Here is a 20,864-nt window from a genome sequence, read left to right as displayed (position 1 = left end):
TCGGCTACACGATGAACATTTGCGGCTGATTAACAGCTCAAAGACTAAAATGTGGGCGTTGCTGTCTGAGCGTCTAGTTCTTTCAAATTACTCTTTTGATTTCAAGTTAATTAGTTGTACTATTGTACAACATAGTACAAATGTGCGCTATCGCCCAAGGTGAAAAACTAAACTTGAACACATTGAAAATAAACTAACAAAATTACTTACATATCGGTCCCGCTTGTGCCATAGGTTTAGAAGGAAAGAACGAACGTACTGCTATTCAAGGCGAAATCTTGCGAAACTCTGGCTCAAAGGGACGCTAACTTAGCTTTTATATGCGCGTGGTGACGCTAAAAGATCCAATTACAAACCAATAGGAAAAAGATAAACATTGTAGCTACGACCGTAACTAGGCACAAAAAGAAATTGATAATTGATCTAATCAAAAAACTGTTCTTTTGTTCGGTATCCTTAACACAAATTATCTCACTAATCAGATTCATGACACATGCAAAAATTAAAAAAAAATTGAAAAAAAATTGAAAAAATTCGAAAGAGAAAAAAAATCTGAAAGAAATGATTAGGTTGAGTCCTGAAGGGATTGTGTGTTTTTCTCTGACCTTATCTGACCCTTTTCATGGAACTAAAAAAAACCTTTAAGAATCTGTAACCTTCAAAGATTCCCGTGTAACAAAAGCAGTTAGGATCAACCAAACTTCACTGAATTTTGACTCGCGTTAATATCATATATAACAGGATGATGCTAATGGGCAGAGAGTTATTACACACTCCTGGAAAATAATTAGGTTACTAGCGAATACCTCTGGGCTGGTATCGTTGTGTGGGGGCTGAGGATCAAAAGTGTCTTAAACGCATTTGGTAGAATTCAGTTGAGGTTCAAACAACTCAGGCTTTGGTGGGCGATTAAAGTAAAAGGAAAATATATATTTATAACGATATAATTTCATTTTAGTTACTTCGTACATCATCATTGTCAAACGCAAATTCTTCTTTAAAATTTATTGAATGCGTAGTTTTTCTTCTAAAAAACAAGTCCTGTCTGCTTTTTTGTGGAACTGATTGACGAGAAAAAATGTCAACAAAAGATATGTTATCCTTCATACTACAATCTTTTTGTGATGTTTTTTTCAAAAGCCGATCCATGCTAAAATTATCAAAACCTGGGTGATGCCAATAGAAAGAGCAGTTATGGTACACCGCATGAATTTGGTCATGTGTTTTGTGACGACTTTCTCCCAGGGGGGTGGTGTCGATTTGTGGGAACTGCAAGAACAAGCCAGTTGTTTCAGAGCCGTTAGCATGATAAATTGAAATAATCATGATGAAATATCCGTTTTAAATATCTAGCTCGTGAAACGCAAAAATAGGAATAATTTTTTTTTTCTTATATATGAATATCACGGTAATAACATGACTGAGAATCCGCCTATTTTGAAGTGCAAATATATATGGTTTCTCAGATATTGACGAATGTAAAGGAAATCACTATTGTCACGTGGACGCTACCTGCACGAACACAAACGGTTCTTATGTTTGTGAATGCCAACCTGGATTTAATGGAAATGGTCATAACTGTACAGGTGAATTTAATCTCTTTGCTATAATATTTAAAATAATCCTGCTCGAATCTAACCTCAAGCTGCTGAGGTGGCCACTGTCGGCCATATTATTAGTTTGTCATATGTAAACGATACTGGTTCTGCCTTACGTCTGCCTTACGTCTGCCTAGAGTTTAATGCGCTTTCTGAGAAAGAAGGAGCTCAAATTCGGAACCTGTTGAATTTATTTGGATCTCCAATATCACTGTTTTAGCCTCTTCAAGTGATGATATCCTACACATATTCATTTTTCTTGTTAAGTACAAGTTCATAACTGATTGGCAAGCTGTCAGATTTATAAGACGTTAGAAAAGATCTTGAACCATGGATTTTAATAACCTGAGTCCTTGTAATTTCTCTTTGCAGCCGATCTTTGCAATCATTATAAAAACCTGAGTGACGCCAATAGAAAAAAAAGTTACGAAACACCTTTCGGTTCAGAGTTGTGTGATAGCCAACTCCCTGAGGAATGGTATCGCTTTGTGGGAGCTGCAGCAACAAAAATGCCAACATCACGTGTGTCAGCAAACAGATGTGGAACAAAATACTCAGGTTGGTTAGTCGGTCGTTATCCTACAGTGGAAGATGGTGAAGTTTACAAGGATGTCTGCTTTAGTAATGATGCTCATAACAATTGTAAATCTAAGAAGACAATTTCTGTGAAAAACTGTGGATCCTACTTCATCTACAAACTTCTTCATCCACCTCTTTGTAACTCACGCTACTGTGGTACAGACTGAATTTGAGCAAATATACCCCGTGTATTAAGAGGACTCATAAATCGCTCTGTAGGTATATATGTATAATTTTACAGGAAGGTGTGCTTTAGCGATTGTCCTACGGGCTGCAAATATACAATGATAATTTTAGTTAAGAATTGTGGATCCTACTTTGTCTACAAACTTAGAATGCCACCTGCTTGTAGCTTACGATTCGGTGGTACATACTGAATGTAAAGCAAATATACTTTGCATAGTAAGAAGATTCATAAATCGCTCCGTAAGTAAATGTGTATAAGGTTTATAACATGTGACGTAGTTAACTTGTCGTCTCTATCTTAAACATTATCAGCAGATTTTAACCTTGATGGCAAACATTTATTTATTTCATTAGAATTATAATCTTAATCAGATAGCCTCTGTCATCGTGGAGAGTTGCCCGAAGGATCTTCAAAGTAATCTTCAAGTAAAATCTGCAAGAAACAAACTCTCAAGCTTACGTATTATGTGTTTTTCCTTTTTTCTTCTTTAGCTGTAATTATAAACCATCGTTATTTTAGCGTAAGTAAGGGAATACAAGCGGGTGCTATCTTACGTGTATTTTTCTAAGAGTAGTATTCGAGTCGTTTGATGTTCATTTATCTCTAATTTACAAGAAGATACCTCAACACAAAACAAAAGGGGCAAAGCAAGGAGAGTTTATTAACAACATACAAAATATTAAAAAAAATCGTTGGTGGTCTTTTCAAAGGAAAGTGATATGAGCTGGGTCACTATGTGGCTCAGCATCTTGAGTGGTGTAAATACATGGCATCGTGAATGTTATCTCATTATTTAACAAAACTGTGTATATCTTTCTAAATACATTTACCTTACACGGACTATTTTCAGCTGAGGTTTAAAACACGAACACGAGAGTAAATGTTACGGGCAGTGTAGTCCGTGGGCCGTAGTAGGTTCTCGATACCACTCATCTGCTTAAAGGCTTTGTGAAATTCACTTGATAGCAATCGCGAAAGAGCAGCTTTCACCATCTTTTTAGTGAACATGCAAAAATAACAACAACAGCAACAAAGAAATGTTCAGGCGAATGCATGAAACCAGAACCCAGTGAAGTAAAAACAGAGCAATCAATCAAAACTGGTTTTAACTTTGCATCAAAATGAATCAGCAACAAGTGGAGAAAGTTATTGAAAAAGATCGTAACGCAAGGTACAAAAAAAAAGGAAAATAAGGTATTTTTTTTTCCAAAATGTCACAATTAACTTAATATTATGCATCTTTCTTGATTAAATTGCAAGAATTCATGTTATAATTTATTTGTCAATAATTATTATTAACTAAATAGTAATAACTAAAAAAAACTTGCCAAAAGGCACCTCTTGTAGTTTCTATCTTTGTTAAAAATTCTTATTTACAAGCCGCTGGTGAATGAAGTTACTGGTAAAATGTGTAAACGCTCTGGGCGGTTAACTTTGCACGGTTAATATATTTTTTTTTCCATGAATGGAACAGTCGGAACTGATGCTGAATAAAGCCTGGTAATAAAATCATTAGGATAACATTATTTATCCCGTCGATTTCATCTGTTTGAAAGAAGAAGGAAGTGAATGACGTTTTGCTACACCACGTAGATGATGTCACACGCTGGCGTTACTACGTAAAACTTATGAACAATAAATTACAGAAGGAGACATAAAAATAGAGCGATTTGTGAAAAAAAGATTGCGATCCCAGATATATTCAGTCGCTTTTGGCTAATTTTATGGGCACAGGATCAAAACTTTGGCGCCATGCTTTCCCACAGCCATCTTGGATCTGTGTTTCTTGAGAGAAATGGAAAGAGTGGAAAAAGGTGAAAGCTACTCTCCCTCCATGAGATTTGATATTCATCCATATTTTAGGGTTTCCTTAGCCTTTTGTTGGCGCCCATTTGAACTCCTAGGTAGGATGATATGTGCGGCTAACATGGCTTTTCCCAAGGAAGCGACAAAATGACCTCCCTGATGCTCGAGGTTTGAGCACATGTCATATCAACCTGGAGTCCAGCAAACCAACCGATGAGACCACTGCATCACCAGCCTAATTTGGTAATGAATCTCCCATTCTAGCCGTAAGTCTTTCTCTAACCAATTGATAAGGATATGTCGCTGTTGCGGCGAAAATTTTGACCGCAAAGCCACCACAAGGTACTCACTTGAATTCTATGAAGAAAAGGAAAATTAGCAAAATTAAAATTCAAGAGCAAACACTTCATATACAAATAACTGTACTATCTTTTTAGCATCTCAGAGTGATTCCCAAGATGACTCACGGTTACAGAAAAATAAACCTAATCCTACCCTTACCTCCCTACCAGCCACGTGTACAACAAGTAATAAAGGTTGTCGTTTGGGCGTCAGTTGTGACTACACAAGATGAGAAGCCACAGGCTTCCCCATCCTTCCCTCTCTCATGTTCTCCCTTAACATTCGCCAGTGACCATTACATGCGTTCGTCTTAAGTCTTTACACCCTAACATCAGTATCCATATTCTACATACTGTTCTCTGCACATTTCCAAAGGTGCTGACAAGGAGAATTTCTTTAACAATCAATAGCAAATTTCTTTCCAATAAATGACGACACTTCAATCATCCACCTTAAGCTTTTAGTGTGATCAGAGTCAAAGCACTTCACATGTTCTTTTTTTTCAAGGTTTAAGATCAAGAGTTTCTGGTTTGCTAACTCGGTTCAATTTGTGACGTATACAATCAACTATAGAGACGCGTACCGACAGTATTTATCAGCTTCTTGTTGACTGGTGTTCCAAAATATTAACTGTAGCCTTTCTTCAGCTCCTCGTAGGCCATGAATTGCAGTGGTCCGCGTGACACGCCAAAAATACCTGGGACGTAACCCTGGTCTAGTAAAATACAATGATACGAGCAAACTTAAATTATCCAGCAAACAGGTAATGGTAATACTCAAACTTGTCAGGTAGAAGTCGTTATTTTGACATAACACCAAATTCTCCTAAATAATTTACAAAGAAATGTGTAGTTACTAGAGGGGAAATTTAATAACCAGATCCTTGGAGTTAAAAGCGTTGAAACAATTTCTAGACATTCTAAGGAAAAATCCAGTGGCTTAAGCCCAAACGGTTCAACGTAACCACACAAAAAAAAATAAGTATTCATAGCTGTGGTGAGTCGAAGACAGTCTTTAGAGCTTTTATATCTAACCCAAGTTGTAAATAGCTTTTTTTACCAATAAATCCCAGTCAATATTTAGTCTCTGGAATGCTAGGTTTAATATAAAAATAGAATTTTCTTTATCACAGTTCCACACTGTGAAATTTTTCATTTTTGTCTCCTCTAGTAGAGTAGTAACGATTAGCTTTGTATTCAAAATTATGCAAGTAATCCATTATTAAGACCAAATAAGGCCGAGGAAAGGAAAGACAAGAGTTAATTATCAGTGTTTGAATCAAAAAAAGAAGGGAAGGGGGGAAGGGGGGAAGGGGGGTAAGGGGGAAGGAAGTGGGGGGGGGGGATTTCCAATACACAGCTAAAGGACAAAACCATAGCTCTCTTGAATATTTAAGAATTGCTATTTTCGTGTTAAACAAGATATAATTCGATGAAATTAGGAGATCCTCGCAGCTAAGAACACTACTGAAACGAGTAGTTGTAAATGGAACCTGAAAAAAATTTCAGGCCTGTACGGGATGTGAACCCATGACCTCTGCGATACCGGTGCGGTGCTCTACCAATTGAGCTAACAAGCTAACTGGGAGCTGGTCAATGAATTGGGTCCAAATAAACATCCAAGTGAATGAAGATTTTAGATATATGAAAATTCACATATTTGCACTGCGGTGGAAAGATGAAATTAGGAGATCCTCGCAGCTAAGAACACTACTGAAACGAGTAGTTGTAAATAGGACCTGAAAAAAAAATTGATGTGAATTTTCATATATCTAAGATATAATTCCTTTGCGTTGCTTGTTTTCTAGTGTTTCTATGTGATGAAAATACTTCAGCTCGGTCTCACTCGACTCTGGTTCTTATTTGAGCTATGCCGAGCTGGTGAGGCCTTAAGTTAGGCTAAATTAGGTTTGCATGTTTGCTGCCTCTAAGACTAATGTTTATACCTCTGCTATGTTGTTCCTCTTTCCTTCCCTTTTTCTCTTTTTCAATGTTTCCCTCCTCTTTTACGGTCGTTAAAAACCTCCGTTGGCCTAGTGCACATTCAGTGACCAAAACATATTAACTATAATATCAAAAGTGTTTACATTAAGTCTCAAAAGTGAATATCGAAGACATGCTTGTGATTGCATCATACAGACCTACACCTGTAAGATAGCTAGGGTTCTCTGCAATCAGAGAGCCAAACAGTAGGTCACTTAAAAACAAATAAGCCCACTGTATTGTACAGTTTTCAATTTTGCTCTCTAAGAACACTTTCATACTTCCACGACTGGATCTCCCATGTGCCTTTAAAAATTAAAGACTGCATCTCCACAAGATTCATGTTAAGGAGTAAACAAAACGAACTCTTGCTCTTAGGTAACTCGGCCCAGACCACTAAAAGTTGGATTCATCATTCTGATTAGCAAATAGATGGACCTTAATCGTTGGAAAGAAAATCAACGTGATATAACATAAAACTTTTCTCAACATAATCTCAAAAATAACGAAACACAATCGGTTACTCGCCAAACAAAAAATTATTTATTTTTAAATTACTAATCAGCTCACTAGAACGAATTTAAAAACGCTCTAGGGCATCAAGTGAATGAACATATGATAACATCTCGAACTGTGAACAGGACCTTGAGAGTGCTGCTAAATGAGTACGCTTCAAACTTCGAGTCTCTTAGCTGAGACAAACACAACTTTCCAGATGCTTTTTTCGGAATAATTTCACAATTCATTTCTTATTCCCTTTTTTTTCGAATTCCTTTAGTTCTTAGCAGCAGAAACAAAACAAGAATATAAAGATTGTCAAGAAAAGCACGTCTGTGGAAAATCGCCATAGTTTGTCTGAGAAGTTTTAAATCTCAGAATTTAGACCACCTGTACATGGTCTAAAATTCAAATTCGAATAAAAGATTCTTTAGGACCAGAGGATATTAGGGTATTAGGATCACAAAAGATTTAGCAACCCCGCGTTAAAAAAAAACAAGCAAACAAACAAACAAAACAAAACACAAAGCGAAAAAACCAAAAACAAGCAAACCAGAGTCTTTATTAGTATGATTTTGTTATTCAAATGATGGTCATTAATAGCTTTCAGGACCTGTCATGCCAATTTGGTAAGGATAACTTTGCAAGTTAATACCATTAGATAAGCACATCAAGGGAAAGGTGTTGCATCTTAAAGGGTAAGTCAATTTTCTTCAACACTAGAGAACACTCTAAGAATGAAAAATTACATTGAAACTATTTGGAACATACAACTTCTTCCTTTTGAGTAAAGATAAAGGTGAAAAAAATTCTGAATGAATTCGATGCAATAATCCCTCACATCTGAAGAAAGCTTTACTTACAGCGTTTAGTTTCGAGTTTTACAGCCCTTGTATAGGATTTGCTTTTCCTATTTTCTGCCGACGGGTAACATGTTAAATTTGACTTTATATTTCTAATTCTCCAACTAACAGAGTAAGGACTTATCTTTAAATCGACGGACTCAAAATATGAGCTCTATATCATTTTTCTTCAAACAATCTGTCCAAAAACGACTAGTTAATTCACATTGGAAATACTCTGTATCAGTTTTCGAATTTCACGTTTGCAATGCAGCATTATAGATGTCAATCTGGCGATAATATTCTTCACAGGTAAAAGAAAATCTTTAAATTTTGAAATACTGGCCAGAGAACGAAGAAGTTCAAATGGCATTTCTTTTTATTGACTTCCTACGACTTCCTTTACGGCGCAAAGTTTTGGGACACTTTCACATCTTTAATTTTGCGCCAAGGTGAATTCATCAATATACCAGTTTATAATCTGACTTAAAGTCGTAGCGGGGAAAAAATCGACGTCATTCTAGTAAACACGCACAGCCACATAATAAAGAAAAGGAACGAAAACTGAATATTTTCTTTAATATCAGCTTAGATTTAGAAGGCCTTTGTGGTGCATCCTTTTGCTTTTTTATTTATTTTTTTTTTCCTTCAGTCATTGTGGCGGTGAAATATCGCTTTCCAAAATCTCACATCTTTAAAACATGGCCAAAATTTATCTTATCGAGCATAAAGAAACTTCGACACATTTTATAACAAAAGTAAACAATAGCCCTAAGGATTCTCTCTAAAACATCACCTGTGATTTTCATTCATAGAAGGCCTTTGTATTTGTTTTAACACGATGACGGTCGAATTCCACTTTGGTTCTAGTTTCCATCGACAGTTTTGAGGTCTTGCAGTGCCTTGAAAGAAATCAAAAGGAAAAAATATGGGCTGAATTTCGAGCGGGGACTTGCTTCATTTTGTAAGTGTAGAGGGCTGGAGTGGTCTTCAAGACTAACATATACATTTAAAAAAGCTATTGATAGAGTTCATGTAAGTTTCGGCAAGAACGGAATCATGAGGTTCACTTGAGAAAACTTCGAGAAAACTTTTCTCTCGATTTTTGATAACTGAGTTAAGTTCAAAAATTGATTTTGGGAATAAAAAGTGAGAGAATAAAGTTCAAATTGCTTGACCGGTCGTGCTTATTTTCTCCTTTAAGAAGTGGAATCTTCAGGACTTAATTATCGTCAAGCCGTACAGGTGTTCTCAGTCGGTTGTGATTTGCGTCCACGGGGCGTCTTGCCGTGAACAATGAAACATTTTGCTTTTATAACATAGGAGAAATTTCCGTGTTTTCTGCCTAAATATTGCTGTTTTGAAGCCAACATTCTACTGTGTCTGGAAAAAAGCACGATATTTTGCGGAGCCGATATGGAAAAAATCCTTAGAATGTCCATTTTCCGCGGAAAATGCTATTTTGGAAACACAAAATAGTTTGGAAAACCTTATAAGTTGACATAAAACTTATTCTAACAGTTTTGAAAGTTCACATTTGAGCCTGAATATTTAATGCCATTGTAACAACATTACATGTTACCATGTGGCAACTAAACTCTCACTATTCTGAATAAAGGAAGCCAAGGTGTACACGGGTCTGAAATGAAAATGCCCAGCTTTAGAAAGTCTCCTGCTTTACATTGTTATATTACTTAATAGAAAAAAAATCATCATTTTCAACAGATGAAAGACGATTTTGCCACTATTTTTAATACTGAGGAATAAACAAGAACAAAAACTTTTTTATCACTGGCATTTCGTCGATTGGCTAGTGCGATTATCACAGAGTTTTAAAACGATAAATATTAACAACGGCGTCCTCTTAAGGTAGTTTTGAAATCCTCCCAAAAACCTTCGTAATGAAGGTATAGCATCTTCGACTGATGAAATCATGATCACGATCAATATTAAATATTAATGTCCTCAAAGCATCATGATCAATACTGGCTTTGAGAAGGTAATTTCTGGTCACGCGTGTAAAGCTAATAAATTGTTTTTTTTTTAAATGTAGGTCTTAACCTTTTTATATCGTAAAGAGGCTACGAAGTACTGGATCACACTATATTATAACGAGTTGTATGTGGTGTTTGACGCAAGGTGTAGTTCTTATCCCTGGCAAATTATACTATATATATTTGCTGAGAGCACCTGTTTTTAAAATAGATCACACTATATTATAACGAGTTGTATGTGGTGTTTGACGCAAGGTGTAGTTCTTATCCCTGGCAAATTATACTATATATATTTGCTGAGAGCACCTGTTTTTAAAATAGATTCGAAATGTTTTAGCTTAACAGCCCTTAAAAAGATGATAATCAATTCTTTGTGAAGTTGCTAAGTGCAGGGGCTATGGGAAATATTTGCGTGTTCATTGTTTGACCATTTCTCGCAAGAATTCTTGCTTTCATCAATACATGAAAAGAAGGTGGTGTTTTTTATTCATTTTTGAGAGTTATTGCGGCTTAAAATCCCCCGATTGAACTGAAGCGTCTTTTTACTTGTTGTGACATTTAACTGCTCAGGAATGGAATTTAATTACTCAGAATTACTCAGGAATGAGAATTTGTCTTTCCACATTGGAAAGTCAAATTGTTAAGAATGTAACTTCTCAAATTCAATAACTATTGATAAGGTGATCATCCAACCAAGACACGCCAATCTCGTCACGTGCATGTGGTTTGAAACCCCGGTGAAACACTTGAATGACGCGCCATCCATGAGTTTCATATTAAATCAAACCCTTGAGTTTGATGAAGCATCAGATTCTAGTGAACTCATTTCTTTATTTGAATATTAATAACCCGTCATTAAAAACTTGAGACAAAGACACAAACATGAAGAGACAACCTTTATTAACACCCTCTCTGATAAGAAGTAACAAGACATTTTCGAAAGAAAGCGTATAGCATTATCACGTTCGCTCACTTGTTTTCGTTAATATTTATTTTACAGTTCTTAACGTAGGCAGAGGCATTAAACGGATCTCAAAAACTCTTCGAATTACCAATTTTAACAGTATCTTCTGTGACCTTAGTCATTACTTCATTGCTAGTGCTGCACTTTGGCGCCAACACCTCAGAAACCTCAGCTGACTTAACCTCACCAATCTTCAATAAAGCGTTTGACTGATGACCAGTCTGGTTCCTGATTAGCTTCTCTTCCACACCTGCTTTAAATAAGCTGGATGCACAAGTTACTCTTAGACAAATCACCATAACAATAAAATTTTTCGTGACAACAAACTTGTAGACAACATGCGAAAAATTCGTGAATATTTCCATTTTATTTTATTCCTGAGGAACGATTGAGATGCTATTTAAAAAACTCGTGCATCGGGTTTCAGCAGGGTTTCCAAACACTCAAAAACAATTAACACACTCAGCCTGTGGCCTCGTGCTCTCACCAGTTTTCTCGTGTTTGTAAACCCTGATGAAACCCTCGCACTGGTTATTGAAATATTACTTCTAAACGCATACAGCCGTGGCGGATTGTAGAATCTGTAGGAAGAAAGGAGAAAAGGAAAATCGATGAGGTTACAGTACTTTTGTTTTTTTTTTCTTATCAAAACCATGATCGCTTTAAAATCAAAGTTTCTAAAGTTGTGCAAAATTGGATGATTTATTTTTCTTTCCCAAAATAAAATTAGAAACAAACGGAACTTAATTAAACACCTTCAGGGGTTCTTTTCATTCATATTTCAAGAATGCAGGACGCCTTTTTGGTGCTAATAAATGCATGAGTTGTGAGGGACAAAATATGTGATTCCATTTTATTTTTACATCATGTTATTTTTCTGCCGTGCAAAGTGCGTGCGTATTGTATTACCCTATAAAGATTTCTCGAACTTTGTTTTTATCTTAAGGCTGATAAAAAATTATAAGAAAACCTTCTGTTTTATTTTACCCCAAGTTACACTTTAGCCACTCTTACAACTTCAAAAAGTTGCAACGTACATTTTTCGATGGATTCTAATTTTTTCAAGACAAAAAACAGCGCATTTTTATTGTCAACGACAAAACAGGAACAAGAAATAAATTATTAAGAGCATGAGAGATATTGACTATTGTGACGGCAACTACTGTTTAGTTACAAGTGCCAATGACAGCATCATTTTTAGAGGGTTTTTTATTCCCCTCTAAAAACTGTGGAGGAAGCGTGCTACATGCTAAAAAGAGGTGAGCCAGTTTCCTTTACCGTTAGCAAGTTAAAAATCTGAGAATGAGACGTCTCATTTAAACCATTCGGAGATAATATGATACTTATTAATTTCTGAAAAAAAAAGAAAAAATTTTTTCCGAAAAACTGAGATAAGATAATCCCCTCTCCTGAGGTTAGCGAAACTTCAGATCCATTTTCTTTTTATGCAGTCGTCGCAGCTATGTAATGGGATAAGATGTTGGAACTACTACGATATATCTAATTTCTCCAACTAAGAGCGAAAGGATCTTTTCAGTCGACGGATTCATGACGTGGGCTTTTTACCACTTTTTTCAAGTAATTTGTTCAAACAGAATATTTTAATTAATGATGAAAATGTCTTTATCAAATCTCCAATTTTAAGTTTGCAACGCAGCATAACAGACGTATTGCCGCTCGACACAAAAAAAAATTTTAAGTGTTGAAGTCTTGAGCAGAGGATGAGAAACATTTCATTTTTCTTTTTTTTATCGATTTCCTGTAACTTTCTACTACTTCCAAACACCATGTCCCGGACGCTTTTTTTTTTTTAAATTTCTTTTGTTCTTCGCAGTAGAAACAAAACAAGAATATAAAGATTCTCAAGAGAAGCCCGTCCATGGAAAAAGCGCCAAAGTTTGTCTTAGAGGTTTGAAATTTCAGAATTCAGACCACCTAAAATTCAAATTCAGATGAAAAACTCTTCAGGATTAGAAAATGTTAGAACCACTCAATTCCAACTCAATCAAATCATTTCAAATAAAATTTTGCTCGAAAGCTCTCTTCTATTGTTCAGTCGCATGTCACACTTATACGATGTTAAAAAGATTGAGCAGCTCCGCGTAAGAAAACACAAGCAACCCAGAAAAAAGGGGAGCGAGTCTCTGTTAGTTTAAAAGTTTTGTCTTCAAATGATGGTCATGAATAGCCGTTAGGACCTGTTATGTCTCTCGTTTTAAAACAAACTATACATGCACTTGTGGTGTCGAAGGTGTTCGAAGAAACGCTTGAAATTCTTGTAAGAATTATACCATTTAAAAGGGGTTGAAAGACACGCGAAAAATTCTTGAGTGGTATAATTTGGGAGCAACCTGGATAAAAAGAACTTGAACACGTTAGATGACCGAAAGGAACCTATCAAATTTAAAGCGTCATTAACTTAAACGAACTTCACGATCGGCGAATTGTTGGTGTCAAACTTAAAAGTAAGAACTTGAAATTTTTTTGTAATTTTGTAAGTTTATTTGCATTTCGGTAAAATTTTGCTGGATTCACTTGGCCCGATCCTGAGCTTAAATTCGAATTGTAACTTTATTTGTGTCTTCAAGTTTTGTATGTCGTTGTCAGTCGCGAATAATGGAATCTTGTTTACTTTGACATAAATGAACTGCATCACAAATTATCAATATTTTCTCGAAGTTTCCAGACAAATTATACAACTTCGGACAAATAGAACGGACAGTTTTACGTTCCTCAAGTTTAATTATATTCTTCCTGAGCTAATGGATGAGTTTCTTTAGTTAGGCAATGGAAAATGGAAAGACGATAGGGATGTGTTATCAAAACACTCCTAAGGGCTAAATTTAAAGTAACTTTCGTAGGTTTTTAGATAAAATTTACCAAACCCTAATTCGTGCCTAAAAGCTAATAATTTATACCGATTAAATTTCACTTTATAATCAACCAAACAAGTATCTTCGCCATTGGTTTGCAAACATCGCAAACAGAGCGATTATGTTACTCAAATTCCGGCCCGAATTCTGTTGAATTCATTGCTGGCGAGGAGCCAAAACAGAAACGATGAAGTTCTTTTTTAATGTTAAAGTTATGCATTGGCTTAAAACAGATGGTTGGTATCGTAGTCATAGTTATAATACCTTGATGAAAGAGAGCAATTTTAACTCGATGGCAATCAGGTGTTTGAGGATCGCATTTCTTATACGAAGCAGCCCTAGAGTTACATAGAATAAGTTTGGCCTAAATCCCAAAATAGGGTTTGGTAAATTTTTGACATCAAACTAATTACGGCTGCCTTATGACTGACCAGACCATCAATTTTAGGATTTAGTTTCCCTAGTACAAAGTGTTTTCAAAGTGAGCCTTTTCATCATTATTTCTACACCCAATTTTTTATATGACTTTTGATTACTGGACTGTTTTACTAGATAAAGGAGAAGAAACACACTAAGAGATAATTGTTTGGCACAAAATATGTATGAACCGCAGCTATTTGAAATTTTACTCGGCCAATTTGGTAAGGCTATCTTCGCGAGTTCGCAACACTTCTCTCAGCCCACTAACGCTGAAAGAAGCCAAAAAACCTCAGATATTCTGATCGAACTTTGAAGTCGTACTTAACATTGTTTCTTGACATTCCAATTAGCATCCTTTCGAGCTACTATGAAGCGTTCTCGTGAATTCTGAGGCGGGCCATTCGTCTCTGGTCGACATGATTTTGTATTATGAGTTTTATTTTTATTCATCGGGTCATGTGGACAGTTTTTTAAAGTAAGCCGTAATTAGGCGGGAATTAAACATTTACTTTTGGTGTCCTATCCTCAATATTTGCAGATTAAATAAAAGTATGTGGAAATTCCAAAATTTAAGATTCCTCCTCTTCGCCTCTGTCATGGAGTTTGTCACAGCTGACGATCAATGTAGGACCGATATATACATAGAAGGAAAGGCTCTCAGGTGTTCGGTCTTCAAAAGATGGTCAGTGGCGACCCCTCACCTCTGCGATGTCAAATGTGAACAAGAGATCACGTGCCAAAGCTATAACTACAATCGAAAATACCAAATATGTGAACTAAATAACCGCACCAAAGAGGCAAGACCAGATAATTTCCTTTCAGCACCTGCGTGGTTTTACATCCGGCGATTGAACGGCAGAGGTAAGAAATCGATGGTTTTTTTTATTTTTATTTTTCTTTAAATCTTCTCCATCCTAAGCCTGGTTCCTTCTCACCTGGAAGAGCTAAGAATAGGAAGTGAACGTAAAACCTATCTTTACTTCAGCTCCGTTAGGTTCTATCCCTGAATTACCGGCGCTGTCTTGTGGCGAAATAAAGGCGAGTGAAGGTAAACACACCATAAGCGGCAAGTACTGGCTGGATCCAACTTGGAGAGGAAAAGCAAAACTGATTTACTGTGATATGGTTAACGAAGGTAAGTCCTTTAAGTTTGCATGAGTTATTTAATGAATTATAAATATCATGAAATATATATATATACACTGTAAAATTAAAAGAGTTGATTTGGCCCCAAAAATGGGGCCAAAACGAGTGAGTCCAGTTTGGCACTTGCTTAGGGTCAATTCAGCCCCATTGAAATGGGGCTGTTTTTGGCACCAATTTTGGGGCTGAATTGACCCCGTTGTAGGGGCCAAATTGGACCATGTGAAGGGTGAATTTGAAAAATACAGGGGCCACTTTGAAATTTATAGGGGCCAAAACAGCCCCCGAAATTTCAGCCCTCTCACAAATGGCCCCTTCAAAAAGAGCCAATTCAGCTCCAATGTGGGCCACTTCAGAAGTAGAGGGCTCTTTCCTCTCCATGCTGATTTTCCCCCTTACATTCAAACAATGAAAATACACCACATACTTTATCTTTCAAACACTCATTTATTAGGTTCTAGATATTGTTAATGTAAAAACCTTTTATGCTACCTGATTTTACAGTTATTAAGAATCTTAATTGTGGTATAAAACAGACAAACTTTGAAACATCATGTGAAAGAATATAACATACATACATATTTAACATTAATTCAAACATTTTCTAAAATAGATCTCTTCCCTAAATCAGTATACTTCTTAACAGTGCAAGCATTGCAAGAAATTACACCCAAGAGACACTTGTGAGTAAAGCTTCCCTTTTCAATGACTTAGCAAATGTGGTAATGTAAAGCAGCTTATAATTAAGACTGATTTAAAGTACAGAAAATTATCAAAATAAGACAGAGGCAACAAATGGTCCAGTTCCTGCACAAGAATATAGAACTTGTTTGATTTGTGCATATGAAAAACAAAGAGCCTTAGAGCAGCAAAGAGTATTCTTCCAGTGGAAGTGAGAATACATGCACTCATATTGCTACTTTAGATATTATCAAAATATAAACTAACAGCAAGTACTACCACAGGCATTTTCCAAGTCATTGAAAATAGAGGAAACAGTGACAAGAGTCTGCCTGTGCCCAATTTCAAGCAATGCTTACTCTAAAAAAAGTCAAAATTGCCTTTGACCGATTGTAAGAAAATATAAATGAGCCAAGTAACCCAATGAGAGCATCAAGAATCTTTTCTTGTGAGAAGTGACAAATTACACTTCCCTGTTACTATATTCAGGTGATTGATGTATTGAAGATCTCCAACAATTAAAATTTGTGCTGGACATAATCTCTGATTGCTGAATTAACATCAGCTACTCTATGCAATAAAAACAAGTTTTACAACCACATTAAAATCAAGCCAAAGTGCAAAAAGTGCCTGTAGCCAGAAAAAAAAGAATATATATATACACACTTAAGTTAAAGAATTAAAGAGGACGCATCAATTCTCTGTGACTGAGTTTTGTGCCTAAGCGCTTGTCAGACAGAAAAGTTCTGTCTGACAAGCGCTTAGGATTCAGAGTCACAGAGAATTGATGTGTCCTCTTTAATTCTTTAACGTATGTATACTTAGCTCTACTACCACAGCATTGAGCACTTTATGCCAAGGTAGACTCTACCCCCACATTTACATATATATATTGTTTTTCTAAAACTATAAGCTAAAACACCAGAAATGGAAGTGGAAGTTTAGCTCAATGTGTGTAATTTGTCTTCCATTCAAGACTTGAAAACCTAATGTATGACTCCCAAAATATCTGAAAAAAATCAGCTATTCTATGTCCAATATTTATCTAATGGTTTGACAACAGGAATATTTTAAAAAATTGCAAAATCAAGAAAAACTAAACAAAAAGGCAAAATTAATACAACCCCAAAGTACTTGAACCTTTGTATCTGGACTTCATTGGCAAACAGGCTCAGAAATTTTAGCTGTTCATCTTAGTACCAAAGTAGCAGTTTTTTGGACTTGTACATCCAAAATGGTCACAACTTCATTAAATGCATGTGATGGCAAACACACAAGAACAAAGGTCATGAACTTAAAAGGCGAGAGTGATTATTTTGCAACTTTTTAGTTTAAGGCAAGAGATTCAGCACCACAAAATTGTCTCTCTTCACTGCAAGCAGAAGAGGTGAAGCAATAGATTTTTAGATCATACCAATCCATTCAGTTTCCAAGTCAACTTAGTCTACTATCCTGCTAACCATAAAAGGATACTCTGCAATAATTTTTTTTTTTTGCAATCCACTGTTGTTCAGAGTACTTTAGGCTGCTGATGAGATATCCCTTCTGGGTATCCAATTCTACTGAGGCAGAGAACTGTACAAAAAAACAAACAAATGAGCAAATTAATTTGTTGTTGGAGAACAGTAAATTTTTGCAACTACAAAGTTGCAAAATATTTGTAAGCAAACTGTGCATAAGAAGTAAAAACACAATAATGGTGATCATCAATGATGTATTTTCACCAAACTGTATATGTACTTATCAAGAAAAGAAATCATACCTCTATGCACTTCAGTTTTAGTTCAGTATTCATGAATAAATAAGGATTGCTTGTAGACTTAAAAACCAAAACAAAGAAAAGTTTCTTACCCTCGATGGTAGTTGGAATTTTGAAAGCCATTCAGGAGGAACCTGTAGGTAAATATTTGTTTTCAAAAAAATTAAACTGTCTGATAACATCCTATCAATTCACTAATTTTTTAATTTACCAGATTTAAAAATTGGGTTTACTTTGTTTAATGGGTGGTGCAAGTAAATACATATCTAATATATTTCAATAAAAATAAAGCAAATCTCGCCATTTTTGTAGGTGCAATCCCCAAGATTTGTCATCTTTAACTGACCAACTGGCACCTTGTGTGTTTTCCTTTAGGATATAATCGAAAGAAAGTAATCGATAATGTACTCTTCACCATCCTGCTAAGTTTAATATACAAGAACTTACTTAGACAGTGCTCAGTTCTGTCGCCTCGTCCGTAAAACAGAGATCCTTGGGCGATTTACCCTTTTCTTTCGGTGCCAATGTCACCTCTAAATTTTCATAATCGCTGATGTTATCTGAATCATCTATCGACGTTTGAACCGTCTTACTCGAAGGACTTGATTCTGCACGCTGAAAGAGTAAGAGCCAAAAAATCAGCTTAATTGGATGCAAACAAAGACATAGACATAAAAATATCATTTCATCTTTTCAAGAAAAAGATTAAGAATTCAGAGTGAGAGATCCTAAAATCAGAGAATCTTGAAATAAGTTAAATCCATCTTGTGCAAATGCAGTATTCGAACTGTAACCGTATCTATCTCTCGGCGCCAAAATTTGATCACGTGACTTTAGTTGCGAAACCGCTGAGACTCAACAAGACTCGGGAGAAGAGGCGAACCATTCATGCGTCAAATTCTCTGGTGGGAAAATTAATTATCGTACCGACGAAGAACTCTTGTCATCTCTAGGTTAAGCGTTCATTGCAATCAATTTCTTGAGCTTTAGACGCTCTTTTATAATAGGGATGTAGTGCCTTGGTACGTCTGCATCTTGGGCGATGGCAAGGAGATCTTGGCCATCGCAACCGTCTTTTTCTGCAAGATAAGATACGAACAAAGATCAATGGAGCGGTCAAGTTTGTGAATGTAAAGTTGCAGTAAAATACGTTGTTAAGAAATGTCTTTTGCCTACCTTTCCTTTGTTAAGTCTCATTCCATGCGACTGTAGCCAAGAAACAGCCTCTTTAGTGACGAATTCGCTGCTATAATTCATTATTGTTTCCGACGCACGTGGTCTAGGTTCGACTAATGCCATCACAGGCAGCTCACGCTCACGTCTCGAGAAAAAGCCAACGATTAATTCGTTGTGTGACTCGGTGTTCAGTTACGAGAGGAACCGTTGAAAATTTGAACACTTTATAAGGAATAGTATAGGGAACGAAATATGGTCGAAAAAAGAAAATTATTTTTATATTTTCTTTTTTTTCAAAAATTGTACCTCGTTGGGGCCAAATTGGTCAATCCTACTTGGCTCTTGGAAGGGCCAAATTGAGAAAAAGTTCCAAAGTAGAATTCATAGGGGCCAATTCAGATTTTGGAGGGGTCGAAATGGTACCTGTCCCGCCCGTTTTGGCTCAAATAGTCCAAAACGAACCTTGATGGGCCAAACTGGCCCTCGAGAAATTGGGGCCAATTTGGCTTTTGGGGTCAATTTGGCTCTTTTCATTTTACAGTGTATATATATATATTCCCTTAGCTCCGGTTGGAGCACAGGCCATTAACCACTTCCGTCCTCCATCGGGTTCTGTCCTGGGCAAATCTTCCTAAAGTGGCCCAAGTGTGGCCCCAGTTTCTCATTTGGGACTCTACACCTCTTCTCCAGGAGTTCCTGGGACGACCCCTCTTTCTCTTGCCCTGGGGGTTCCAACGTAGTGCCTGCCGGGTGATGTTGTTAGCCGGTTTCCTTAGGATGTGACCTATCCATCTCCACTTTCTTTTTGAAATCTGAGTTATGATTGGTTCCTCGCCTGCTAATTCCCACAGCATCTCGTTAGTTACCCTGTCAGTCCAACTGATTTTTAAAATTCGCCTAAGGCACTTATTGACGAAGGTCTGCAATTTCTGGGACGTTTGCTTAGTTGTTCTCCACGTTTCTGAGCCATAGAGGAGGACTTCTTTGACATTGGTGTTAAAAATTCTAAATTTGGTTCTCCGTGAGATGACATGGGAGGACCACACTTTCCTCAGCGTATTGAAAGCTACTCTGGCTTTGTTTATCCTGACCTTGAAATCTTCATCGGAACCTCTGTCAATGCTGACTACACTGCCCAGGTAGACAAAAGATGTTACTTCCTCCAAGATGGTATCCCTCACTTTAACTGGTCTGTTGTTGATGCAGTTGACCTTCATAACCTTGGTCTTAATCAACTTCGGATGCAGGCCTAACTTGATGGAATTAGCTGTTAGCCGTGCTGTTTTGTCCTGCATTTGTTGGTTGTTACTTGACACCAGGGCAATATCATCAGCAAACTCTAGATTAAATTAAACCATTTGTGCTGAAATTTATGTAGCACTAAAAGAGAAACATTTGTTTTATAATTTGTGATGATTAAAGGAATTAACCGACTATGAGTCATAAAAACGATAAGATACAAAAATGTATCGATGATTTTTCAGATATTGACGAGTGTAAGGGAAATCACTCTTGTCACGTGAATGCTATCTGCACGAACACCAAAGGATCGTACTTTTGTACTTGTCACCCCGGGTATACTGGAAATGGACACGGCTGCACAGGTATTTGATGCTTTTCTTTTGTAACCATTTCCATTAGAAAGAAAAGCACTATCATCGTTGCAAGACCAGCATACCTTGCATAAAAAAAGAGATGAGTGTACTGAGGCCTGAAGACAATGTTGATAATGACACACAACTGTATTAAATAAACATTCGGTGGTAAAAAAAATCTCAACTGGCAAAGGGAGACTTGATGGATGGGCTTACAGGATAGAACAACAGATTTAAACTTTCGGGGAGCCAAGAAAAAATCTAGTGAGCGTTAAAGTGAAGTGCTAGCATCTAGGACCCAAGAAAACACGACTAAGGTTTCTAAGCGTATGCTCGGCAACATCTCCCCAATTGCATTTTTTCAAAATTTATTTTTTATCATTCCACAGATATAAACGAGTGTAAAGGAAATCACTCTTGTCACG

The 20,864-nt window shown here is 36.5% G+C and overlaps 1 protein-coding gene and 1 long non-coding RNA gene across 3 annotated transcripts; one reads left to right on the top strand and one right to left on the bottom strand.

Annotated features, from left to right (window-relative positions):
- Positions 1-11,944: 11,944 nt before the first annotated feature.
- On the top strand, positions 11,945-15,273 carry LOC149053389 (uncharacterized). Its single transcript, XM_089190368.1, has 3 exons — positions 11,945-12,051; positions 14,624-14,946; positions 15,071-15,273. Exons 1-3 carry the CDS (start codon positions 11,975-11,977, stop codon positions 15,241-15,243), a joined length of 573 nt encoding a protein of 190 aa, XP_089046494.1. The 5' UTR covers positions 11,945-11,974; the 3' UTR covers positions 15,244-15,273.
- A 1,390-nt stretch (positions 15,274-16,663) lies between these two features.
- LOC149053388 (uncharacterized) lies at positions 16,664-19,395 on the bottom strand. Of its 2 annotated transcripts, XR_016181986.1 has the most exons (5): positions 18,845-19,395; positions 18,596-18,747; positions 18,116-18,283; positions 17,761-17,802; positions 16,664-17,484 (listed from the first exon to the last, which is right to left on the bottom strand). It is a non-coding gene; the product is annotated as an uncharacterized LOC149053388 (long non-coding RNA). The 2 variants fall into 2 exon arrangements; XR_016181985.1 differs by having other exon boundaries at positions 18,596-19,395.
- Positions 19,396-20,864: the final 1,469 nt, after the last annotated feature.

This window comes from Pocillopora damicornis, chromosome 1, assembly GCF_964200805.1.
Source record: "Pocillopora damicornis chromosome 1, jaPocDami1.2, whole genome shotgun sequence".
NCBI classification, from domain to species: Eukaryota; Metazoa; Cnidaria; class Anthozoa; order Scleractinia; family Pocilloporidae; genus Pocillopora; species Pocillopora damicornis.
Note: the sequence above shows the minus strand (reverse complement) of the source record. Positions and strands in the feature narration are given on the sequence as shown.